Consider the following 26,434-nt stretch of genomic DNA (forward strand, 5'->3'; position numbering starts at 1 on the left):
TCNTAGATAGAAGGCGGATTAGTTTTTATGTTTGTTTTTTTTATTTGCAAATGTGTATTTTGCTGGAAGGATATTTTACCTCTGTTTGCTGTAACTTGTATTTTAAGCTAGGGGGGAGGGAGGCCCCCTAGTTTATGTAAAGCTTAGACCCTATAAACATTTTCCATTTTGCTTTTACAGAGATAATTTTTACTTTTTTCTTGCTTTAATTAAAAGCTTTCTTTTTTAAAAATCTGATTGATTTTTTTTCCTTGTGTAAGACAAAGGGATTGAGTCTGAACTCACCAGGGAATGGTGGGGGGAGGGAAGGGGGGGAAAGGTTAATTTCTCTCTGTTTTAGGATCCAAGGAGTTTGGATCAGTAATCTCTCAGGGAAAGTCTGAGAGGGAGAAAGAAGGAGGGGGAATGGTTTATTCCTCTTTGTTTTAAGACCCAAAGGGTTTGGGTCTTGGGTTCCCCAGGGAAGGATTTTGGGGGAGAGAAAGTGTACCAAATCACTATATTTTTGGTTGGTGGCAGCGTTATCAGATCTAAGCTAGAAATTAAGCTTAAAAGGGTACATGCAGGTCCCCACTTTCTGGACGCTAAAGTTCAAAGTGGAAATAATACCTTGACAGGAGGTCATCGAGTCCAACCCGCTTCTCAAAGCAGGACCAATCCCCAGACAGATTTTTACCCCAGTTCCCTAAATGGTCCCCTCAAGGACTGAACTCACATTCCTGGGTTTAGCAGGCCAATGCTCAAACCACTGAGCATTGCACGGGTATTGTAAGTGCTCAGCCCTTTTGAAAATCACACCACTTATTTATCTATCTATCTATGGGCTTAGGTTCCTAATTTTTGTCCCCTACCTCCGGCTTTAATTTCTCTGTGCCTCACTTACCTCTCTCTCCAATGGATAAAAACTCTTCTTACCTACCTACCTCACTGGGGTATCGGGTGGCCTCGCTGCCATATGCAAGCTCCAACGATATATTTGGATGTGGGGCAGCAGCTTAGATCTATGGAAATCAGAGATGGAGCAATACGCACCTTGCTTGAACCTCCTGTTCAGTGCGTTGGAAGATGCATTCCTTAGGGTTTGTCTACGCAGCGCAGTGATGTGCACTTCTCTAGAACTCATACTTCCTGTGTGCGGGTTGCTGTGCCGTGTAAACCAGCCTTAAGAGGGGACCTAATCAGGGCCAGCTCTACTGTTTTTGCTGCCCCAAGCAGCGAGCCGAATTGCTGACGCTGACAGCAGGGGCAGTGCCATTAGGGTTGCATGCGCGTTTCTGCAGTGGCGGCAATTCGGCAGCAGCTGCTGTCTTCAGCCGGAAAACAGAAGCTGCACCACTGCAGACAGGTGAACATAGAAGCTGCTGCCACGGAAAAACATGAGATGCCCTAATGGCACCCAGACTGCCCCTGCCATCCGCGCCGGCACTTCGGTGCGCTGCTTGGGGCCAAAAACACACGGACTGCCGCCCCTTGCAGATTGCCGCCTGAAGCACCTGCTTGGAGTGCTTGTGCCTGGAGCTGGCCCTGGACTTAATGCAGGGATGTCAGACTCATTCTGTCCCAAGGCCTGAATTACCCTTTTGGTCAGAGGTCACAGCAGAGAGGCAGATGGCAGCAGAAGGTGACTGACAGTCAGCTGGCGAGGTGGCCATAGGAGAGGGATGAGCGGCGGGGCGGTCAGCCAGCACAAGTGCTCAGATTGCAGAGTGAGCAAGGTGCCTTCTTCCCCAGGTGGGAGGTGAACTCACACAGATGCACCTTTGAACGTGGGGCCTCACTGAGCCAGGACAACCACTATGAGTGGGGTATGGTGAGGGGAGCAGAGAAGGGCACAGAACAAGGAACTTTTGGTTGTAGAACTCAAGAACATGAGGCAGTGCCCCAAGCACTCTGGGGTGGGTGTCCTCCTCACAGTTTTAGGTTTATGAATCCTGCTTGTGGCATTTTCCCTAATTAACGCCGAGTTACTTCCCTCCTTTCATTCAAATATTCTTTTCTACACTCAGACTCTGTGCTTACGAGAGGGGAAGTTATGCCTCTTAGAGGCGCCCAGGGGTGGCGTGTAATTTTCCCAAGTTACTCGGTGGAGGCTCGAGCTGGTTTTGTGTTGTATTGTCGAAAAGGAACCCCTAGGTATTGAACCCGGCCCCTGTTGTTGCTGGCGGCCCCTGGAAGAAGGGTTACAGATGATAGGCTGTTTGAGCATCCACATGAGGGATGAAATTGACCTCTGTGCAGGGGACCAGTACAGGGCTTATCCACTACTTAACATCCTCAGAAGAGGACTTAATCCCCACATAAACCTTGTGCTGGGCTTTGCACAGAGACAAAATCACTGTAGAGGAGCTGTAAGAAAAATGGCCACAGATCCACCTGTCATAAGGAGCTGTCAACGGGGAATGGAAGCTCTGTCCTTGCAGCATTTTCCAGAGATGGTATTAACCACAAAAGCCTTTGATGGTTATGAGTATTTAACCAGATGCCTCCTGGGTTTTTCTTTAGAAATACTCGGTGACTGTGTGTTTCTCCCTCTTGGCTTGAAAGAATGAATGGGCAAACACATGTATTAAAACATTATGGTGTTTACAGCCCAGCTTCCGGAAAAGGAAACAACCATACCCACTCCTTTAATTCTGGCAGGCCTTGTTAAGGGTGTGCCCATATTTTAGTTCTTGACACTAGGATCCTTCCTTTCCTTTCTTACATGCTTTGAGAAGCAGTGAAATAGGCACGCTGACCATTAAAGTCTCACCACTGCATCTGCATCCAGTGAAATGGACGGGGTAGTTCACACTTCACAGCTATTGTTTCAGGCTCTCTGCAAATTCAGATGAGTTCGCTTGGGTCACATTTTGAAGCTTTTCTCCGCAACCATAATAGTTAGAGACTAACTTTTTCTTTTAAACAAAAGCTGAGATTCTGGAAAACAGCTGAAAGTCTGTCAGAGCCTCCCCTGGCAGCTAGAGCATCACACCTTCAAGAGGACACAGCCTATGCTTTGGATAATGCTGATATGGGTTACACTAAAGTACAGTTTTTCTTCGGGACTGATAACTTGGAAGCTAGTGCTCTATGTTACTATATCTTCTCTCCCCCTCTTTGTCTGCCACCTTATAACTAAGCATTAAAGGGTAACATCGACCCCTGTTCAGAGAGCTTGCACAGGGCCCATGTAGCACTTGTCTTATGCCCTAAAGAGGTTTGAAATCTGGCTCCACATTTCTGTGCTCTCCAATTGCTAATATTTAACTATTTCCCCTATATTATTAACCTTCAGGCTTTGAGCTTTAGGAATCTGTGTTTGCTTTTACAACCATTTGCAACAGAGCTTTCCCCTGCTGCCTTCCAAATGGAGGCACTTTGAAAACAAACAAAACCCTCCTTGCTTGGCAAACTGTCCTTGACTTCGTTGTGAGTTTTCTCTATGTCACAACGGCTGAGGAAGACCTAAAGGGCAGCTACCAGAAGAGCCATCCTGTAGTACTGCCACCTTCTCACCCCTCTGCTCTTCTTGCTTCAAGTTCTTACTGAGCTCATTGCTGATTGCCAGGGGCTTGGTCCTCCACTGATGTAACCCGTCATGACTCCCACGGAGCAGTGCTGCTTTAAACCGACCCAGGCTCTGGCCCAGTAATTGCTTGCTATCTTGGGTACCCCTACTAGCGCCAGGAGAGGGAGCTGGATTCATTCCGCCTCATGCATCAGCCATAAAATTGCCATGGCATTTCAGCTGCAATGTCTATTACCGGGTGTGATGGGAGAGGCAGAAAGACACAGGGGTAGATTCACGTCTGAGCACTGAGACAGGGGAGATGCTGTTTGTACACTCCTATTCAGCAGCTACAGGCTGAGGAAACTCCAAGGGCTGCCCTAGGAGGTGCCTTTGCTTCATTGGCCTCTTTGGGGCTTTGCAAGGGTGCAGGTCCATTGCAGCCATGCCCCTCCCTTCCTCCTCCCGTCCACTTCTGCCTTGGAACACCCCTGTGATGAATATTGCAATCCCATGCAGCATGTTTGGGGACTGCATTGTGTTAAGTGTATGGATCACTGTGGGCCAGGGATTGTGTGCAACTGCGGGGGGAGGGTTACCCCAGCTCCTCCAGGAACCAGAAGCAGTGGGGGGTGATTCAGGTAAACACCTCCAAGAGAGGCACTTCCACCGTCCACTCCCACCCCCCAGGAGGCTCATACAGACTGGCTCAAACAGGATTTTCAAAAGACCAGCAGACAAAGAGAGGGCTTTGGCTATAAAAAGGCTGAGATTAAACTGACTCAGGGCCTTCTTTCTGAGCCAGCAAACGGACAGGACCTTCTGTCTAAGCGGGCCCCCAATCTTGCAGAAGGACTGGGGAAACATTGGCCTACTAGAGCCCCATAAGACTGTTGGGTGATTCCTGTTATGCTTAGTGTGTGTTTACATCTGTTGCTTTTGATGTTTTCTCTGTAATGCCTTTATCTTACAAATAAAGGTGCTGGCTTAGAAAGAGCTTGGTGGTAACTTGTAACTGCTGGCAATACTCTGGTCATAGTCCTCGGAGAGACAGCAACACACCAGTGCTGGCCTTTAGGCAGACTGACTCGCTGGGGTTATGAAGTGTAAGGTAGGGAGCTGTGAAGCCTTAAAACTCCCATCAGAAGGGAGAGAGATAGGGGTCTCCACACAAGAGAAGTGACAGCTCAGAACTGGGAACCTTAGTGGGTGCCCTCAAGGCACCATGAAGGTACAATACAAATGCAGTTACCCTTGACATTATGACAATACCCAGATTTGCAGCAAAGGCAGTGAAGGGCCTAGGAGGGATAGAAACTTTCTGCCTTGAGGGGTATTCCCCAGGTTGAACTATGCCCGCCTGATGCCACCCTTGCACCAGCCTTACTGTCAGCCCAAGACACATCTTTATAGAAAGGGGTTCCCCTGAACGCTGCTAGATCTCAGACACCTGAGATGAGTTTCTCAAGGTGGGACACTGGCTTGGTCATGAGGTTACTGGGGCCACTTGTATAAGCCTGATACTATCACAGCCAAACTGGGATTGCTGGTCACCGGGTCTTTGTTGCTGCCAGTACTTTAAGAAGGGGCTGCTGCAATTATTTCCCTCCCTGCTTTACAAAAAGGCCCAGGTCCCGGGGGTACATGTACCACTGAGAGGAGAGGTAAGTGACTGGGGAAACCTATTCATTCGTTTTCCTTTCTCATAACCAGGGAGGAAGGTTGCATCTCTGAGAAAACAAACTGATATCAAGTGTCGTTCACTGGATACGTTTACATTTTCCCCCCCCAAAAAATTGTGGATCACAGATAGGATGTGGATACAAATTTTGTATCCGCACAAGGCTCTAGAGATATTCACTCTGCTGTGGCCCATACTGTAACTGTCTATGGATAAACGGAGCATTTCACTGTCTAGGCCTCTCTCTCTCCTTGTTCACCAGCATTAAGCGTTTAATGTATTCATATTTCAATTAAATAACATTTTAGAAGCTGAAAAGCAAACTCTGCCCATTCTCTTCTCAGTAGGTTCAGAAACAGCCAGAAAGTCCCTTAGTACTTTTTCCTGAATTAACGAACAATATTAGGCATGTAGTCTAGCAGGAGACTGGAGTTTCCTACAAGCAAACCTAACAGGTCTTTAATCTATTGTTTCCTTCGCACCCTGCTGTGCCCTAAGTTTTGTTTGCTTTGTCACTCAGTCTCTTCACATACTGAGCTAGTGACTTGATGCCAATGAAAGGTATTGTCCTTTGTGCCAAGAGGGGAAATTCTGCAGAGGAAGATGTTAAGATCATTATTAGGATTGCATTCTAAAGTCATCATTCAATCTCCTTCTTGTTCTTCACATTTCAGACTTTTTCCTTCAGGCTTTGCAGGTTTTAACTCTCGGAGTGAATGTGAGAATTTTTCACCACTGGGGGAATAAATGATCAAATCCTTAAAGTTACAAAGATTTTTTTAATGACTTAGGGGAAATGTGGTGAGAATCTGAAACATTTGTTTCCATACTTCTTTCTTCAAAATCAAATTATCATTCAAGGTTTGGTAGGGACATAATATGTTTTGTGCAGCAGGAGATGAATCTATTAGAGATGTATGGTAGAGTGTTTAAAGGGTATTTCAGGATGCTCATGGGTCAGATTTATGGTTGATTTTGGAATGAATACAGATGCAATCTTTTCGGTTGACTGGCTGGGATCTACCCGTTAAAGGCCCCGGAACCTTTGTTGCTCATTGCAAAAAATGATCAATACAGAAGTTCAAAAGCTAACAGTACTGTGACCCGGGCTGTCTTCCTACAGCTATGAGAGAATTATAGAGCAGGTCTATGAACCATCACTAGGTTGGTAACTCAGTTGCCTGGGCCTTCTCAGATCTGGAACCCTGACATCTGGGCAGTGATACTGGACGCAATAATTGTATTGTCGATTGAAAAGTTGTGAGTCACCTTATCTAATCATTTCCAGTGTTTTTAAGGCTCGCTGTTTTATTTCCATTGTTGCCACAGGAAGTAGCCACAGAGCCAGCATAGTGATCACAGTGAAGTACTAAGTGAGATTAACTGAGCTTGTCAACATTTTTTGAATTTCAATACATTTTTTCATAGGAAAAACTTAATTCTGCTAGGAAAAAAATCATCAGATTTTGGGAGGTTTCTCACTGGCTCTATAGCTGACTGAAATTTTCCAGTTTTTTTAAAAATTTCATATAAATTGAAAAAAAAGGCTGTGAAATTTGTAACTTTTTTTCTATTGGCTTTACACATTAATGACAACATTATTACTTCTTTCCAGCCTTGCTCCTTGGTACCAATGCACCATGCCTTCCTCTAAGAAATGCAACCCTAGGAAATTAAAACTTAGAGGGTGGCTATTTTTTTTTTTTATATCTAGAATATGAAAATGCAGCAACAAGTGGTAGGCTAAGAGTTTCTTTTTTCCTAGGCATTAGCTAATGACTGATGCTCTGCAGAAGTGTTTGTCTTGTACATGTAAAGTTCTAAACTGTGCTTTGATTGTACTGTAGTATCAGAGGGGCAAAGCTTCCTCATAAAGAACATCCGGCTGGAAAAGTGCATGCAGGTCGCTCAACAGGAGAGCGACCAGATCAGCCTGGCTGATTGCAAGCTGCATGCCCAGCAGCAGCAATGGAGGTGGGACCCCAGAACAAAGTCCATCGTCAGCCTTAAAACCAAACAGTGCCTGACCATCCAGAAGCCGCAGGAGTTCGCATCAGCCTACCTGGAGTCATGTGGGGACAGGGAGCGCCAAATGTGGGCTTGCAGCAAGAAGGGACACTTGACCTTGCACGGCCTGGGCTTGCATCTCAACACGAAGCCAGGCCACAGGGTCTTTGTGTCCCGGAAGAAAGACAAGTTCAGCAAGTGGAAGACCCTGTCAGATGAAACCATCTGTGCTGTCAGCCCCACAGTGGCTACGAGGCTTGGTGACCCGATGCAGGAAGCTGTAGCTGCGTTGGTGGGGGTTCACAAAAGTAAGAAGAGGTGGATTTAACCATTAGCAACCCAATTACTCTTTGGGATCCATCACCTAGAATCCATCTAACACCTGACTTAACAGGCTGGTAGTTCATGTAAAATCATTATCATGCATGATTGCTCTGGCCCTGGTCTTGTGAGATACTGAGAAGCTTTAGGGACATCCCAAACACCCTCAGCTACCATTGATTCCAGGGCAAATGACAGGTGCTCAGCACTTCACAGGTTTGCGTCCCTATATATCAACATATAAAACTAGTGATGAGCAAACCTCTAAAGGTTTCTGACAACCCTGCTTGTCAGTTCTGCCTTGCTACATAGTTTAAAACCTATTTGGGAGATGAGCATGTTATAGTTTGTAATATTCTCTGAATCGCCTGAAACTTTGGGGTTTGCTAAAAGTAGGGTGGCCGGTTCATTAAAGTCAGGCTTTCATTCGTGGGATTTGTGATACTTCCTACTAGTGGATGGGCCCTAATATCTCAGACTAACTACCTCCTCTATCATCACACTCCTACTCTGAATTGATCAGAAAAACATTTTTTTTAAGTTATCTGCATTATTGAGAGGCTGTTTAAAAAAAAGGAAAGGAAAAGAAAGCTTGATTCAATTTTCAGAGCAGTAGACTGCTGAGAATTCTCTTTCTCTGTTCAGTTCCAACCAGTTCACTCATCCCTCATGAAATCGCCCATCTTTCCTCACCCTTGTGATCTGCTGACCACAATCATCTAATCTGATCTTCTTATATTGCAAACCACCACACCCTAACCCCAGCAAGGAAGGGGAAGAAGTAGAAGTTGATATTGCTCATTGTGAAGCTCTTGGGAGTACTCAGGGTTCTGAGGCACCTCACCACTACCTGCCCTTAGCATGAAGCAGTTCTGCCTCATGCCTGCTGTGGCACAGTTCCCTAAAACCAACAGCCTTTGGCCACCAACAAGCTCTGCTTTCCAGGTCTCCACAGGTCTCTCTGTGTAGGCTAGTGACAGACACACACCAGCCCCTTCTATCGGCATCCCCCTCTGTAGCATCCAGCCCATCACTGGACACTCACAGGACTTACCAGGAGAACGTAAGAACGGCCATACTGGGTCAGACCAAAGGTCCATCAAGCTCAGTATCCTGTCCTCTGACAGTGGCCAATGGCCGGTGCCTCAAAGGGAATGAACAGGTAGCTAAACATCAAGTGATCCATCCCCTGTCGCCCATTCCCAGCTTCTGGAAAAGAGAGGCTAGGGACGCCATTCTTGCCCATCCTGGCTAATAGGCACTGAAGGACCTATCCTCCACGAATCTATCTAGCTCCCTCCTGAGTATTGGCCTTCACAACTGTCTCTGGCCAGGAGTTCCAGAGGTTGACAGTGAGTTGCTTGAAAAAAAATACTGTCTTGTGTTTGTTTTAAACTTGCTACCTATTAATTTCATTTGGTGGCCCCTTGTTCTTGTATTATGAGGAGTAAATAACACTTCCTTATTTACTTTCTCTATACCACTCATGATTTTATAGACCTCTTTTCCAAGCTGAAAAGTCCTAGTCTTATTAATCTCTCCTCATACGGAAGCCATTCTATACCCCTAATCATTTTTGTTGCCCTTTTCTGAACTGTTTCCAATTCCAATATAACTTTTTTGAGATGGGGCAACCACATCTGCATGCAGTATTCAAGGTGTGGGCATACCATGCACTCCAGTGATAGGACAAATGCCTGCAGTTCTGTCTTCAGCGTTTACCCATGCTGACATCACATTCTTATGTTAACTGGGAATCCAAATATAGCTCCCATTGTGTTTGGCTTACAATGCTTAATTTTAATTTGGAAACAGGGATAAGTGAACATGCTTTGTCTGGCAGAAAAACCTGTTTGTCAACTGTGCCTCGTTCCATAGTTTAAAACATATTTTTAGTAGCCCATAGAACTCCTTATATAGTGTCAGTACATACATTCAAAAGCTATAATAATGACTGGTGTGTCATCAGCTTTAATTTGATACCTTACAGGACACTTTTTGGATAAATACTATGGAAGGCATGTGTTAGGTGTAGTGAATTTTTCAGGCCTGACAAGAGTTGCTGATACAGAGTAGTTGGCATTGAGGGGCTTTTAGGGTCACACATGATTCCAGAATTGGGAAGTAACCAATTAAAAGTCACTTATGTTCGAAAATGAGAATAGTGCGAGGAGGTTGGTTGTTTCAATATTGCCAACCCCAGATGTTCAAACCTCATGCTGGGCCCTCCAAAATAATGAGATTACCTTTGAAATCATGATATTTCAAACTGATCTTTTTGGGGGTCTCCTTATTTGCCTTCCAGTTTTGGGGCCCTTAGGGTGCCTTTATGTCACGTTTTCAAGCCTTTTTCAATCATGAGAAACTTACTTTATGTTAAAAAAAAATGAAGGCTGAGGTTACATGATTCCACATAACGGAACTTTAAGACAAATACCAGAAATCAAGAGACTTGTGATGAAGTCGCAAGAGCTGGCAAATGGTTTCGGGAGAGTTTTCTTTTTGATTTCAAATGAAGTGTAATCTACTGGGTATGAGTTCATAGCTCTGTCCCTGGTCCTACCTCAGGGAGCTGGGCAGTGCAGCTCATGTGGTAGTCACAGTTAATTTCTAAGAAGGAAAAACTAGTCTAGAATACAGAGCCAGCCTGCCAAGGAGCTAGAAAAATCTTTTTGGGTCCTTTGGCATCACCATTCTTACTAGATACTGAAGACGATATGGTCTGCTGGCCTGAGCGCTGGTCTGAGAGCCAGGAACATCTGGGTTCTAAATCTAACTGCTCTAGTACCTTTGGGCAAGTCAGCTTCCCTGTGCTTCAATTTCCTCATCTGTAAAATGGGAGCAACACTTTTAAGTGACTGTTGCCATCTTAGTAATAAAAGTTAGAACAAGTTAGACAAACACCTATCAGGGTGGTCGAGCTAATACTTAGTCCTGCCTCGGTGCTGGGGACTGGACTAAATGATCTGCCTAGGTCCCTTCCAGTCCTACGTTTCTATGATTTGGTGCTTTCACTAGTTCTAATGTCTAAACTCTAAGATAGCTCCCAGCAATAGATATCGGATGATGGTAGCGTTTCCAGGACCTTTAGTTAATTAGCCAGCTCACCATCCAATCAGATTCCTCCTTCCTTTCAGCCCATTTGGGTTATAAACTGGGAGATGGGTTCATGGCAAGAACATTTCCCTTACAAAGTTGTCTACAGACTTAAACACCTGGAGATCACATCCGTTCCCTACTCTTCAGCTCCAGGGACCACAAAAGGATTGGGACATGCAGTGAATGGTCCAGTGCTTTCTGTAAGTGACCCATGTAATGGAGTTCCCCCCCTCAATCCCTTAAGGACACTATTTCACTGTCACAAGGTTTTTCCTGATATTAAAGCTTCACTCTTCTCTCGGGTTGTTTGAGTTGCTTGGTAAATTAGTCCCTTGCTCCCCACAATCCCTTTACTTTCTCCAAGACTAAGACCAGCTGGACCCCACAGCTCTTCATTCAGACAATGAAGCTGTTGCCCCTGGAGTGCAGGTCTCCTTTTATTCCCTACACTGTTTGGTGTAATAGCATCACTCCTGGTTATACACACTGTGAATTCTCCAGAGAGGCTGGCATGACATCTCTGCTCCCACAGCAGCATCTAATGGAACGATTGTATCCCAGAGGCAGGGGACCTCCTCTCCTTCTGCTACCCAATCTAGACAGATGATCAAGAACAGGGGAAGGGGGCTCTGATTTGCCACTAACATAAAGGGTCTACCCTTGCAGTGCCAAGGTCAGTATGCTAGTCATGTACCCCTAGACCATCCAAAATAACTCCCCTAGTCTTTGGTGCTTAGAGCTTTCAGATACTTAATCACCAGCATTTGATAACTGAAAAGCTTGTGCCTACTTCATTTGTCAGTAATGCTCATAACAACATATCCTATCATTTAATATCCATTTGGCCATGTCCAGTCATTTAACATGTCAGGAAGACATGTGGGTGTATCTCAGCTCTGACTCTGCCTGCACCCTCCGTTGTGCTTCAGCTTTTAACTGTTTGTTTGGATCGTGCTCATCCTCCTTAGACTGGATGTTCCTCAGAACAGGGACCTTGTCTAACCCCACGGGCCAAATGCTGCCCTGACCACCGGTCTGATCTTGCAAGCTGCTGAGTGCTCTCAGTTTGAAATTCATGAAAATTGAGGGCCCCACTGGATCAGGCCCTTGCGAATCATGCAGTCTAAACTACCTCAGGGAGGCTGCAGGAGAAATAAGCCAGGGCAGGCTTTGTCCCAGTGTGGTTTGCTGAGGGACATGCAAGCCCATGGTGCTGTATCATGAATAAACAATAACTGTCTGCATCTTTGTTTTCTCTTTCTAAGCTAAAACCATCAGTTCCTCTGCAAAGATCCACACCAGCTCCAGGGGCTCTCTGATGGAGTTGCCTGCCTCCACGTTGGCTGAGTTTAACAGCACAGTTCCTCCACCACGGAGCGACCAGATGCTTCTAGCAATGGAGGAGGGTGGGTGATTTGCTCTCTTGAATGCACGTGTCTGAAGCGCAGCAGAGGCTGTAGTTTGGTCCCTGTCACGTCACACCGCTGTGACGCTTGTCTGGGCAGTGGGAAGCAGTGTACTGATGTGGGGCTCTGGCTGCCCCAGATGTGCTAGAGTCAGAATGAGAGTGGCGCACAGCCATTCATAGCACCCTAGCGCTACAGCCGGGCTCCCAAGCTCTTCCCACCCTGATAGCAAGGGGTCCTGCAAGTAACGCGTAGCCATAAAGAGAAAGGATAATGCAGTGCAATGCTCCCCCCTGTTCAGCAGTACAGCCCACTAATGTGTGTGTCTCTGCTCCTTCCCCACCCCCACAGAAGTATCTGGCCAATTTAAAAATCAACCTGGACACCGAGGGAAAGGTGCTGGGGCCAGGCCTACAGGTATGTTGAAACAACCAATGAGAAAAGGGAAAAGACAGGGTGGAGTGTGGGTACCAACGTCTCTTCCTCTCCCTGCAAATAGGAAACTGATCCTGTGGGATATGCCCCCCACCCCACTTGGTGCTATCTGATGCTGATGCTGCTCAGTGCTCCAGAAAGAACTAAAGCACCCCCCTTCATCCAACTGCCTGCAGTATGCCCTGGGGGGAGAAATTCCTCCTGGGGATCAGCTGCACCCCCAGCATGGGAGTAAGAGTTACCGTGATTGAGCGCTGAATCCCACTCCACCCTGAGCTTACTGTTGATATCCAACAGTTGCTGTCCCTTGCTCCTGCTACCCTTTGCATCCCAGAACTCTGGATTGCAGGGCAGAGAATTCTGAATATTCATTACCCGCTGAGAAAGTGGGGGAACCTGCCAAGGACAGGCTGTAAAAATGCAGCCGTGAGCATATGGCAAAACTGACCCATGACCCCATGAACAAGGAGACCACTCATAAGTCACCTCCCCCACCCACATCCTCTGCAACTCTTGATGAGGCTCTAACGGTCCATTTTAGTCTGGAGCAATATGACAGAATAACACAGCAAAGGGGTTAAGTGAGGAAAATGTGTATAATTGTGCAATTTGATTCCATTTCAGCCACCAAGTGGAAGACAGCCATGCTAGTCCTCAGCCCCTTCGCATTTATACTGGGGCTGATTATACTGACTCTGAATGTTCGTTACAACAAGTACGTGGGATGAAGTTTCTCCCTTAGCTGCTTTCCTGTTGTCACAGCTGTGCAGTTAAAGGCCTGAAAGCCACACATGTACTAGCATGTAATCTTCAGGCCACATGCAGGCTCTCAAGTCCTGTTACTATGTCCCCACCCCTTCCCATCCCCATCTCTGAAAGTTTTGTCCGTGTTCTGGTCATCTCTCCCCTTTGACTATTGTAGAACCTCGGAGTTACAAACACCTCAGGAATGGAGGTTGTTCATAACTCTGAACAAAATGTTATGGATGTCCTCTGAAAAATTTACAACTGAACAATTGACTTAATACAGCGTTGAAACTTTACTGCGCAGAAGAAAAATGCTGCTTTTAACCATCTTAAATTAAATGAAACAAGCACAAAAACAGTTTCCTTCTCTTGTCAAATCTTTTTTTAAAGGGAAAGTTTAAGACAGTGCTGTATTGCACTTGCTTTTTCGTCGTCTCTGCTGCTGCCTGATTGCGTACTTCTGATTCCAAACGAGGTGTGCGATTGACTGATCAGTTCGTAACTCTGAGGTTCTACTGTATAATCGTCTCCTCTCTGGCCTCCTGCTGCTTCATCCCTCCAAAATGCAGCTGATAACGTCTTCTCCCTCATCCCTTTCAATCACATTATACCCAGAGAGGGGCAGGTCTGTGTGGGAAGCTTGCTGCTGCCGCCTACAGCATTCCTGTTCTGGGGATAAAGGATTCAGGCTCCAGGGCTGCTGATTCAGCTCTAAATTCACATGGGAAAACAAATGACAGGCAGATGCAATTACTAAATCTGTTGAGAAGGGCATTGCCCACCTTGGATATAAATGAAATTTTAGATGAAATAACTGATTTTTTGGTCCCACTTTTTTCTGTCCTCTTAGGAAGAAGAAGCTCTCTGCTCTGAAGAGCTACCCAGAGAGCTGCAGCAGAGCTGCCTTACAGGAGCAGTCTCCATTAATGGTGACAGCAGGCAGCTGGCAAAGCAGCACACCAGCCTCTCATTCCTCTTCCTTGCAGCATGGGGAAATACTGATTGAGTGGAAGGATGGGACCGTCACTCCCCTTTTTGATAAAGCTAACTTTTAGATGGGCTACCTCCCAACTAACTGAGCCCGTTGCTTCTATACTATAGTGCCCTCTGATAAAATACTCCCACTGGGAACAATCTATCCCTAGTGAATTTTCTTCAGTAGCCTAATGGTTTTGATAGAAACCAGCAAACACTGTTTAACACTTGAGAACCATCACATGATGCAGCACAAAGTTATAGCAGACAGGGCAGATTGTGTTCTGTTTGTTGAGGTGCATACAGGGCCGGCTCTAACCTTTTTTGCTGCCCCAAGCAAAAAAAAAAGAGCACCCCCCCGCCGTAACAGTCCCCCACCCCCCGAGTGTTGCCGAACCCCTCCCAAGCGCTGCGCCGCCCAAGTCCCCGCCCCTCCAAGCACCGTGCCGTCTAGATCCCACTCCCACCCCCCCCAAGCACCGCCCGGCCGAAACAGAAACAAAAACAAACAAAAAAACCCCTCCAGCGCCACCGGGCCAAAACAAAAACAAAACAAAACAAAAAACACCACCCGAGTGCCACCCCACCCCAAGATGCCACCCCAAGCACGTGCTTGGTCGGCTGATGCCTGGAGCCGGCCCTGGGTGCACAGTGCTTAAACTTTGTCCAGGGTTCTGATTTATTCTGTATGGAGACCCATATGTAACCACAGAGAGCCTGGCTGGCTGGTTCCTAATGTTCCTTGCCTTTTGCTTTCCTTTGGATTCTAGCACCACTGATCACAGAGGAAATGTTTATTCCTCCAAGTCAAATGGAAAGGTGAATACACAAATCTTGGTAGGGTTTGATTTGACTTCAAAGTGGAAACCTGGATCCCCGAGCCAGCTACGCACTCAAAAAACCGCTCAATGACTTTGGCCATAAGAGAATTTGTGACTTATCAGCTCTGCCTTCAGCAGCCAAAAACAAAATGACCATCCCTGACATTCTCCAGCCATTTGCTGAAGTTTCCCCCCCTAAAATATTAAGGAAGAACAGTTTCTTTTCTCTAAATAAACGACATTGAACGCCACCTTTCCATCCTGAACCATTGCGAACCAGTTGATGGCAGAGCAGCTGACTCACCAAGAGTTTTATATTCCTGGTCCACAACACTAATTTACAATTCTACAGCACTTTTCATCCCTCCAAATCACAAAGTACTTAATGAATGCTACATATGGAGTGCCATTAAAATGCAGCTACCAACCATGGCTTTAACTAATACAGCACTTTTTGTTTTGCCAATGGCTGTTCACTACTGTTGACTGGGTAGAATGGGTTACTTGAAAATGGCTCTGTATTCTGGTTTAATATATATTCTTGCACTTAAACAAAGCAATGTTTACATGGTGTTGGTTAAGCAGAAGCTGAAAAATAACCATGAAAATATGACTGTGAAACAGCACACATTATTAGTCATTTCTCTTGCTTTACTGATTTTCTTAAAAAAAAACAAAAACAACTTTGCTCTTTTATTGTTCTGCCTGTTACTAACACGACACCCTCCCTACCATGCTATTCATCACTCCCTGACATTTGGTTTGAAACGGTGTTCATAATAAAGTTGAGTTTAAAAAAATATCAGGAGAGTTGAAATCATTTCTCTTGCTAAGGCACAATACGCTGCTGTATCTGTGCAAATCATTCTTTAAAGATAAAATGGTCCCAATCCTACAAGGAGCTGAGTGCTCTCAATCTCTACTGATGTTAGTGGGAGCTAAAGGTGTTCAGTGGCTTAGCACCTTGGGAGATAAGGCCCACAGATAAGAATTAATTATAGCTCTCACTCTTTCTAGCTCTTGTGTACATAGCACTGCTAGCTATTGCATGGAATGCCAGATGTGCTCAACGGCAAGTGACCGCATTGCCCACTAGGGACTGCAACCCATAGGGAATATTAATACAGCTACTGGAGATTCAGCATTAGCTTAGATTTCTAGAGCAGAAGGTCCTCAGCTCAAAGTAGGCATAAACTCATTAGGCCACCAAGACCGAGTGTATAATATACCGCTGACCTTCAACGTGTGAGACATAGACCAAAATAAGAGACAACAAAAATAGCAGAGGGGGTTAGAAATTATCAGTTAAATTTTAGTCATCTCTAACAACTTCCATCCCAGGCTCTCAAAGCGCTTTGCAAACATTAAATGTACAAGGTAAGGAAATACAACTCATGGTACAGTTGGCAAAGATGAAACAACTTGCCCAAGTTACCAGGAGTCAGTGAAGCTGGGAATAGAGCCCAGCAGTTCTGACTACTGCTCTTCTGTTTGAAACGCAGAATCTAATTTTTGTAATTGTATTTTATTATTAAAATTCTCTGTATGCTCCCTTTCTCCATACCGTCCTTCTGGTGTCAGGAGAGGTCAAGGATTCGATTTTCAATAGGACCTGCAGCTGCTCAACACTTCTGACATTCAGGGCATAAGTGACCTGATAAAAGCAACAAGGGGAGGGATAGTCAGTGCAGGTATTTGATCTCAGAGCTCTCTGGTTCATGCTTAGATCAGACCATGCTTCTTTATGTGAGCTAGGGTAATCTAGGGGAGTAAAAGCACAAGCTTCACAGAAGCTCAGAGTATCTTAACTCCACATAGCAGGTTGGTATAAAAGTTACATTTCTGCACAACCCTCGTTTTATTCTTGTTAAAAGAGCAGCCCAGGTTTCTTTTAAAAATCCCCATTTTCCCCCATGGAAGTATTTATGCTTTGGAACAGAGAAACTGATGCACAGCTCTGAGTGCTGCCTGCATCTCCTTATACTCAGCGCATTTGCAGGCCTCTTCCAGCTTCAGCCAACGAAAAGCCTGATGCTCATCTGAGAGCTTGATCTCTGTGTTACAGTCGTTCATTTCTGCCAGCCAGTAGATGACTGTTTTGGGTTTGCTGCTGACAGTGTATTGCAGTTCCTTCTTAAACCCTTCAATGAGGGTGAACTGACTGGAATTGAGTCCCGCCTCTTCCTGTGTCTCCCGCAGGGCTGTCTGCAGGTCATCTTCACCTGGATCCACATGGCCTGCCCAGGGAGGGGAGAAAAATAAGTCTCTGAAAAGAAAACTGGCTGTTCAGATTGTGTTCGTTCGATTAGCAATAGGGAAAACACATATGTAGTATCTGATTTGCCATGAAGAACAGCTCATGTGTCCTGTTGTTTAGACCCATTTGCATTCAAGATTGGAGAACACACATTGCATTTCAAACCTATTTATGTCCATCTCAAGGGCTTTAGAATTAGGGTTCATCCCACGTATGCTGACACTGCCAATCAGCATCCAGTGCCCTATATGTGCCAGAAATCTGGTCCCAGTTATTCTCCTCCTTTCCGGTTCTGTGTTCCTATTGGAGCCCTGCACACCTGCAAAGCCCCAGATGAAGAGACCATATTTCTGACTAAGCAGAACAGGATTCATTAACGCTGTGCCTTAAGTGGCTTAGGGCCTGATTCTGCACCTTTTAATCAAGCAAGCAAGCCCATCAAAGTCAGTGGGATGTCACACATGAATACAAACTACTCAACAAAAGGGATGCATAAGCAGGCCTCCAGGAACCAGAATAAGGAAGTCAACAAGCCTGATGCTCATGAAGGGCAGCACCAAGCACTTGATCGTCAGTGTTCATCATTGTTTTATATCAAAACACGAAAACTGCTGAGTAGTGAATCATAGAATATCAGGGTTGGAAGGGACCTCAAGAGGTCATCTAGTCCAACCCCCTACTCAAAGCAGGACCAACCCCCAACTAAATCATCCCAGTCAGGGCTTTGTCAAGCCTGACCTTAAAAACCTCTAAGGAAGGAGATTCCACCACCTCTCTAGGTAACCCATTCCAGTGCTTCACCACCCTCCTAGTGAAAAAGTTTTCCTAATATCCAACCTAAACCTCCCCACTGCAACTTGAGACCATTACTCCTTGTTCTGTCATCCTCTACCACTGAGAACCTCCTAGATTCATCCTCTTTGGAACCCCCTTTCAGGTAGTTGAAAGCAGCTATCACGTTCCCCCCTCACTCTTCTCTTTTGCAGACTAAATAAATAAAACTAGGCTTCCCTTCCTGCCCAGGGCATCTAAGCAGTCAGCCACCAATACTGCGTCAGAGACTAGCAAAAAGGGGACTGATGAAGGAAGAAGGCTGCTATATCATCTTATGAGATGTCACAAGCCACGCTGATCTGGACAAGGTCGATAGAGGTCTTTCACCCAAGTAAGGAACACTGGTTTCATGGGTCAGTAGGACATGCTCTTTCCTCTGAATCAGTAGTGACCCATTGGCCTGCTAGGGCACTGTGCGCAGGAAGTGCCATCTTTCATCCGAAATATAAAAGGGAGGTTCCTGATCATTAACAACCACCTGGCATTTTTAATAAGAGAAAGATGCTAGTCCATGTCCTGGATCCAACATTGGTAGATTATGCCTACCTACATTTCCCCAGGCAGTTTGAATCAGATTTGGCATTCTTCTTCACGTCTTGTCCCAACATTTTTTGTAAGTTGATACAAAATAATTATTATTTTGTGGGAGATTTAGGTTGGATATTAGGAAAACCTTCTTCACTAGGAAGGTGGTGAAGCACTGGGATGGGTCACCTAGGGAGGTGGTGGAATCTCCTTCCTTAGAGGTTTTTAAGGTCAGGCTTGACAAAGCCCTGGCTGGGATGATTTAGTTGGGGATTGGTCCTGCTTTGAGCAGGGGGTTGGACTAGATCCCTCCTGACGTCCCTTCCAACCCTGATATTCTATGATTATTAGTGTAGCTCTGCACTATTCAGGAGGAGTTGTGGTTCACCTCCCCTACATGTGGCTCCGTTTCAGTGGTGAATCAAGAGATTACGAAAACTATCCACATACACACACAATTAGTAATGTTTCTAAAGTGGTTTGGATGGAAGCTGCTGGGTAGCTGTACGACTAATATCAAATTAAAGAGACCAATGTCGCTGCAATGGGATGACAGTACTGCGGCATGTAGCAGCTTGGAGTAAGGTTATTTCTCATTCCCTCTCCAAGCCGTCCCTCCAGCCAGCCGTGTTACTATTCTAGTTCTCTCCATTCACTCTGGATTCCTCAGGATCACAATCACCATTTCAAGCAGGGATAAATATATCATTCCCAAGTTGTTTTTACTTTCCCTGAGAAAAGCCAGATTTAGTTTTCTCATGAAAATTCCAGACAGGGATATAAATAGAACAAACCAGGCAAGGGCTCAGAAAAGCACATGCAACTGGGAGTCAAAGTAACTTTCAGAAGGAAAACAATATAAAGGGCTCAGTTCACTCATGGTGTAACTCGACTGGTTTCAACACAGGGCTGTAATGGGATGTGCAGCCTCCCAGCCACCTATAGAGGGAAAGACTTATTTTATACCACTATTCATAACTGCAAATCTAGGATCAGCAAGGGCTCAAACAGGCTCCCAGTAGTGGGCACCAACTTGATAATCTGATGGCAGACATCCTCCAGAAAGACAGAGGTTGACATACCAACTTCTCTAATCATTTCCCTCTCCCTATCAGCACGACCTCAATTTTATTTAAGTTGAAACACTGCCTTATATAAATTTGTTGAAGCCTAGATACCATGCTAATGGGTGTGTCAGTAAGCCAGATGCTCTTCATCGACCCTTCTTAAGTACCAGGGGCATATCGGCAATGACACCAACCACCCCAGCTAAGGCAACAGAGGAAGGTTATGGTGAAAGTAATGGTAAGACACTTGTGGCATTACCAGGAGTGAATATGCCTTTAGATCTGCTATAGAGACAGCTATAGGTTTTTTTGGTCCATACCTGATGATGGGAAAAGACAGAGACCCAGATCCTTAAAGGGAAATCAGTGAAAGTTAGGAGCCTAATACCTTGAGAATCTGGGCAAAAGTGCCTGTTTTGATCCTCCACCCCCCCATCTGCAGCCTTCAGTGTGACTGATCACAGGGTGTTGCGCACAACACCTGCAGAGCCCAGAACTGCCCTCAAGTGGCTCTGCTCTTTTTCCCCTGAGAGCACCAGAGACACGAGTGGGATCATTCTGCCTATGCCCCAAGATCTCTGCCATGTGTACTACAAGGTTCAGCACTCCTACCCCTCCCGTTAGGTATGCATGCAAGACGGCTATGGGGGATGTGGTACGGAAAGCATCACCTCCATGCAGTCCTGCTGTAGCATGAGGGTGAGCTTCAGATGGTACAACACGCAGTAGCCTGAGCAAGAAAGGCCAATGAGAGTACATGACACTGGGGCTCCCTGCTCTCCAATGACTCCTCATCTGAGACCTGATCCATTTCAAAGGTTAGGCTGTCATGCCATTAGGCTGTGGGAGGTCAGTTAGCTCTACATCTCTCTTTTCATCAGGTTCAGGCAACAGTGTCAGTTTTCTAAGTATTTAGCTGAATTTGGGACTCACATCAAAGGAGAGGTAGTTGATGCTGGTAGGCTAAGGGAAGCATCCGGAGACGATGAAGCAGAGCTCTGCCTGCCTTTCGGAATTTGGAAGTACAAAGTGATACTATGGGGCTTGGGGCTGAATAAGTTACTTTTAAAAGATCAAAAAACTGTTGTGGCTCAAAGTGGCTTTTCTACCCATGTGCTCTTGGCAAGATGGTTATGACTTTTTCTTTCAAATCTGGACTTTGCCACATTTATCCATGACTTCAGATTTTATCAATACCAATGTGCTCTAGTTATGCCTGAAGCCCATTCAACAACTGCAGATACTGCAGAACGCAATGGCTCCTTCACTTTGTATTCCAGGATCTGCAATGGATACCAGTTTGTTTCCAGATAAAATCAAAGATTGCCATAATGGTATGGACCTAAAAAGTCCTAAATGGTGTGGGTCCTGGCTATCTGAGGTGCCTCTATATCCCTCTGGGATACTGTGGCAGCTAGGATCAGCTGGAACACTTGTGACTAGCGGCAGGAGTTTCTTGATGAGGAACGCTCAGTCACGGAACTCTCTTTACACAGTGGATGGTCACAGTCCAGATTTGCTGGCTTTCTGGCACGCTGCAAATTCTACTTACCCATGTTTTTGGCTCAGAGGATACGGGGAGAGCTTTGCCTACCTTTTTCTTTGTATGGGGCAGAGTTGCACTGAGCTTATGCTACGAGATTGTTTTGGTTAGTGCACTGTACAAAATAAATATTTATCTAGGTGTGATGAGCACGTGCAACATTGTGTCTGGGATATCCAGAAACTATCAAGATGAGTTGAGGAAGTGGGAAGAGAGACTAAATCTGAAAGTTAAAAGTGATTTCTGTGTTGAATGCTCCCCACTGCCAGAGTCTGAGGGAGGTTCAACTAAATGCCTTCTCTGCCATTCACCATGAGTGATGAGTAAGGCTGCGATTTAGACACAGAGGTCAGGGCACTCATGGATTCCGTGACCTCTGTGATTTCTTTGGCTTCAACTGTCAGCAGCTGAAGCCAGGCTGGAGGCGGGACTATGCACCCCTGCCCTGCAGCTGTGGCTGGATCTGGGGCCGTGAGCTCCTGCCCCCAGCTTGCAGCTGGGGCTGGAGTTGAGGCTGTGTGCCCCTGCCCTGTGGCCTGCAGCAGGGGCTGCAGTGAGGGTCGTGTGCCCCCTTCCTCCCCCACCCTGGCTGGGGCTGTGCGCCTGTGGCTGGGGTTGAAGCTGGGACTACTTCTCTGCCCTGCAACTGTGGCCAGCTCCGGAGTAGGGGCTGTACGCCCCTGCTGTGGCTGAAACTGCTGGAGCATGGGCTGTGTCCCTGCTATGGCAGGGAGGCTTGGCAGTTTTCCCCCATACCCCGCAACAGGACTCCAGATGTCATTCCTCCCCCCGACCTAGCCCTGCCCCCTGGTTATTTTTAGTGAGAGCACAGACAGGTTACGGGCTCCTGTGAAATGTTGTTTACTGCCCATGACCTGTCCATGGCAAAAATCTTCACCTCAGTGATGAGCCTCTATGCTACACCCCAGGGTACTGCCAGTGCTTGCCTCCCATTTAGTTACGCACATTCTACTTGCCATAGAGACTGGGCTAATGCAAACCCAAGTCTGGCCATTGCCCAAGCTTCAATGCAGGATCAGGTGCATGCAGCTGAATAAACTGTGAGGGACACAGCTCTGGTGCTAATACAGTTAATTGTCCCAATTGCCACAAAAGACTGGAAGCCATTAGACTATTTGCCCTTAGAGGTCTTTACATTCTACAGTGTCTCTGGTTCTTGGATACAAGGAACATTAGTGCTGATCTCTGTTAGCGTTATTGGAACGAACATCACCTTTTGGTGGGGTCCAGTGATGCGTGCCATAGGATGTCTGCAGGAGAAGATATTCGATGTTGTCACTGACTTTAGAAGAAGGGGATCCTGCCTGTAGCCTCCTGTAGATTATCAAGCCACATGCTCTTAGAGCCATGGCCCTCCTACTACCTGCAATGAGAGCAAATACGACCGCAAGGATGAATCATTACAAACAGGAATAACAGCTCCGTAATGCAGCATCTACGGAGGCAACTGCACTCGAAGTGAAGTATAGGATGGGTAAAGCCCTTACTGAACCAGAAGTGAGGGGGAGACAGCTGATTTGCTAGACAAACTGTCAATTACCCAGGCAGTCAGGACGGGGGAAAACTTCCTTTCTCTGCAGGATTCTGGATAAGGACGCCCTCTGTAAAACTCCTGTCTCCATCTCAGCTACAGTCATAATTTTAGGACTGGTCATCTAGGGGAAGCTAGGCCTGTTATAAGAAATTGGGAGTACTCTGGATGGGTAAATGCACTGATATGATAGTATAGAAAGGTGTGTTTTGTCTGTTGGTTTTTTTTTCTGATTTAAAATATATTTTTGTTAAACTCCTCTGAACTGGCCCCTGGTGATTTGTTTGGACAACCATGCTACGGCGCTCTGCTAGAGTTCAGATGGACACCCCAAACTTCTCCATGATGTTTCTCTCCAGCATGCATGCAGACATGCACATAACAGTGTCAGTAGTTATAGTTACACCTCTGCTTATCAGGGTGAAAGCATATTCTCTTTCCTTTGCCTTGAAACCACCACGTCACAAACTACACAAAACCTGACACAAAAATCAAACAAGCTCAACTGGTTCCAGCTGTTTGAGCATGAAATCTTAGCAGTTGTTAACTACAAACCACAAAGAATACTGGAAGAGAAGAGAATAAAACAAAGGGAAGTCAATGATAAATATTCCATTTCTAAGTCTTCTATCCTCAGAGACTGCTTACACCTTAAAACGCACGGGAAGTAGCACAGTATTACACAAGCTATTTTCCAGATGTGATACAGCTTGCACAGGGCTGGCCAGCAAGTCAGTGGTAGAAGTGAGAAGGGGAAATCCAGTGGTCCAGGACCCCTGTTTCCATGGCTCTACCTACTAGGTTGTAATGTAAAAAGGCATAGTTGTATACAGAGGTGATACTGTTACCTCCATTTTACAGATGGGAAAATTAAGGCACAGAGAGGGGAAGTGACTTGTCCAGGAAGCTGTGGCAGTCCCAGGTTAGTATCCAGCTGTTCTGACTAACCAGTAGCAAGGCTGCTCCCCTACTGTTTAGTTGCTGTCAATATGCTGCAAGCTATGCCAGTATTTCCACCCATTGGTAAGGCACCTGTGGCAGGAGGGTAAGCAGCAAAGCTCTGAGATTTGTATGTATCCATTCTGGAGGAGCTGAAATCATTAGGAGTGATTCTATCTGCTCTTCAGGTCTGTTCCAATGCAAATCAATTATGTAAGATATTAGCACGATATCCTATAGACGCCTGGAAATTCCAAGCTTCAAGAGTATGGAAGCTAGACACGGGAATAACCTCCACTCTGAAGCCTGTCACCAATTCTCAGTTGCAAAGCACATCTGTGTCCAAGAAAACACGTCCAGCTGTGAGTTGTGCCTAGATAGCAGACACCAGCCCTGCTGGAAACAAGTGAAACCAGGACTAGCCCAGGTGTGTATTAACCTGCAACCATGTCCCCCACCGCCAGCTGGTTCATTCTAAACATCTACTCAGGATCTGCTCTTTGCACCCTATGTACATATTCATAGCTTTTAAGGCCAGAAGGAACCACTATATCATCTAGTGAGTCTGACCTCCTGTATAATACAGGCCAGAAAATCTCACCCAGCCATTTCTCCATCAAGCACACGTGGTTCTCAAGTCCCCTCACCAAACTTTTCAATGACAACTTAACACTACGTCTCTTCAACCTTCCGCTCATTCCTGTATTTCTCACAGAGCCAAGAAAAAGCAGTCAGCACATGAAGCAAATAATACTTGGCATTTCAAGAGTTCATCATCTACAGATATTAACTGATTCATCTTCCAGCCCTTCATGAGTAGGGCCTTACCAAATTCACTGCCATGAAAAATACGTCATGGACCATGAAATCTGGTCTTTTGTGTGCTTTTACCTTATACTACAGATTCATGGGGGACCAGCATTTCTCAAATTGGGGGTTCTGACCAGAAGGGAGTTGTGAGGGGTTACAAAGTTATTTGGGGGAGATGGGGGGTCACACTGCCTTCAGAGCTGGGCGGCCGAAGATCAGTGGCTGTTGGTGGAACATCCAGCTCTGAAGGCAGAGCCCCGCTAGCAGCAACACAGAACTAAGGGTGGCAATACCATACCATGCCGCTCTTACTTCTGCACTGCTGCCTTCAGTGTTGGATGGCAAGAGAGTGATGACTGCTGACCAAGGGCCCAGCTCTGAAAGCAGCAGTGGTACCATACTATCCTTACTTCTGTGGTGCTGCTGGTGGCGGCTCTGCCTTCAGAGCTGGGCCCCTGGTCAGCAGCTGCCACTCTCTGGCTGCCCAGCTCTGAATGCAGCAGCAGTGCAGAAGTAAGGGTAGCAGTACCACAAGCCTCCCTACAATAACCTTTCGACCCCCCCCCCCCCAACTCCTTTTTAGGTCAGAACGCCGACAATTACAGCACTGTGAAATTTCAGATTTAAATAACTGAAATCATAAAATTTACAATTTTTAAAATTCTATGACCGTGAAATCGACCAAACTGGACCATGAATTTGGTAGGGCCCCATCCATGAGGCAGCTAAGTGCTGTGATTCCTGTTTAACAAAGCACAGTAGAGAGACATCACTCTTTCTGGTGGAGCTGGCTGTATCGTTTGTGGGTCCCCAAAAACCCACTGGAGAATTAGGCAGGGAGCAGCCTCACCCTCTGCTACCACCAACTGCCAGCTGGCTCCTAGTATGCTGTGTTCTAACTTGAACCAAGGAGGTAATAGTGCTTGTTGGAGACACAGAGTTCAAGGCCACTTGGGTTGAGGCAGGGCATGAAACAGTGAGACATTTAGGTAGAGGTGGAGCAGCACACTCTGAGAAGTGGCTTGGCCTACTTGGCCAGGCCACTCCATTCAGGGAGGAATAGCATACATGGAGAAGAGAAGGAGCTGGGCTGCTGGAGGTTGAGTAGCAGATGCAGAAGGAAGAGGAGATCCAGGTTGCGCAGATCAAAGCAGAGTAATATCTACCCCTTCTATAGTGCTTTAACTAGTGCCAGGGTCAGCGGCAGAGCTGGGAAGAGAACTCAGCCAACGTGATCTTATTGTAATTCTTGTACTATGTGTCATGTTTTTTAAAGCCACGTGGAAATGTGAGACCCTCCATTTTCATTTAAAACTAAAAAATAAGTGTCTAATCCTGACTGTGGTGCAAAGCTTGAAAACATGACCCCTAGAGGCACAAATCCCAGAAGGCAAGTAAAAAGAACCCCAGCTGTATTGTGTTGTTAGAAATCTTGTTATGATTTTCAATCCCATAATTTTCTGGGGCCTGACTCATGATTTTTGAAAACGTGGGGTTGCAGCGCTAGTAATGCATGGAAGTGGTAGGATGGGATGGGGTCTGTAACTCTTCGGTCAGGGCAACGCAGCACATGCTGGGAAGAGGAGGGGTCTGGGTGCTCTGGGTGAGAGCAGTGCATGCACACTAGGAAACAAGGGGCGTGTGCGCCCTTCAGGCTGAACCAGGGCAGCGCACAGTGCAAAGCATGTGCTGGAGGTGGGACAGTAAACTGGGAATCGAGGGGCTGGGTCCACCCACTCCCACAATAGTGTTAGCTCCCCCCTCTCTCTCCCAATCAACCCCAAGGCCCCTCCTCTCCCCTAATCAACTCCAAGGCCCCCCTCTCTCCCCCCCCAATCAACCCCAAGGGCCCAATCACTCCCAGGGCCCCCTCTCCCCCCCAATCAACCCCAAGGCCCCTCCTCTCCCCTAATCAACCCCAAGGC

General features: G+C 46.2%; 2 protein-coding genes across 3 annotated transcripts in view; one reads left to right on the forward strand and one right to left on the reverse strand.

Annotated features, from left to right (window-relative positions):
• LOC116824513 (uncharacterized) overlaps positions 1-14,501 on the forward strand; it is a 19,318-nt gene extending 4,817 nt beyond the window's left edge. The window contains exons 2-6 of one of the 2 annotated variants that reach the window (XM_075066817.1): positions 7,019-7,486; positions 11,864-12,004; positions 12,356-12,421; positions 13,064-13,154; positions 14,037-14,501. In XM_075066817.1, the coding sequence (XP_074922918.1) occupies positions 7,019-7,486; positions 11,864-12,004; positions 12,356-12,421; positions 13,064-13,154; positions 14,037-14,241 (971 nt within the window). In that variant the 3' untranslated portion in view covers positions 14,242-14,501. The remainder of the gene's footprint in view (positions 1-7,018; positions 7,487-11,863; positions 12,005-12,355; positions 12,422-13,063; positions 13,155-14,036) is intronic. The other variant, XM_075066818.1, reaches the window with a different exon arrangement.
• A 981-nt stretch (positions 14,502-15,482) lies between these two features.
• The window catches only part of NUDT2 (nudix hydrolase 2), an 11,503-nt gene continuing 551 nt past the window's right edge, over positions 15,483-26,434 (reverse strand). Inside the window, exons 2-3 of the mRNA XM_032779865.2 lie at positions 22,443-22,592; positions 15,483-17,219 (exon numbers count right to left, since the gene is read on the reverse strand). Coding sequence (XP_032635756.1) covers positions 16,906-17,219; positions 22,443-22,578 — 450 coding nt within the window. The 5' untranslated portion in view covers positions 22,579-22,592 and the 3' untranslated portion in view covers positions 15,483-16,905. The remainder of the gene's footprint in view (positions 17,220-22,442; positions 22,593-26,434) is intronic.

Source organism: Chelonoidis abingdonii, chromosome 6 (genome assembly GCF_003597395.2).
Source record: "Chelonoidis abingdonii isolate Lonesome George chromosome 6, CheloAbing_2.0, whole genome shotgun sequence".
Taxonomy (NCBI): Eukaryota; Metazoa; Chordata; order Testudines; family Testudinidae; genus Chelonoidis; species Chelonoidis abingdonii.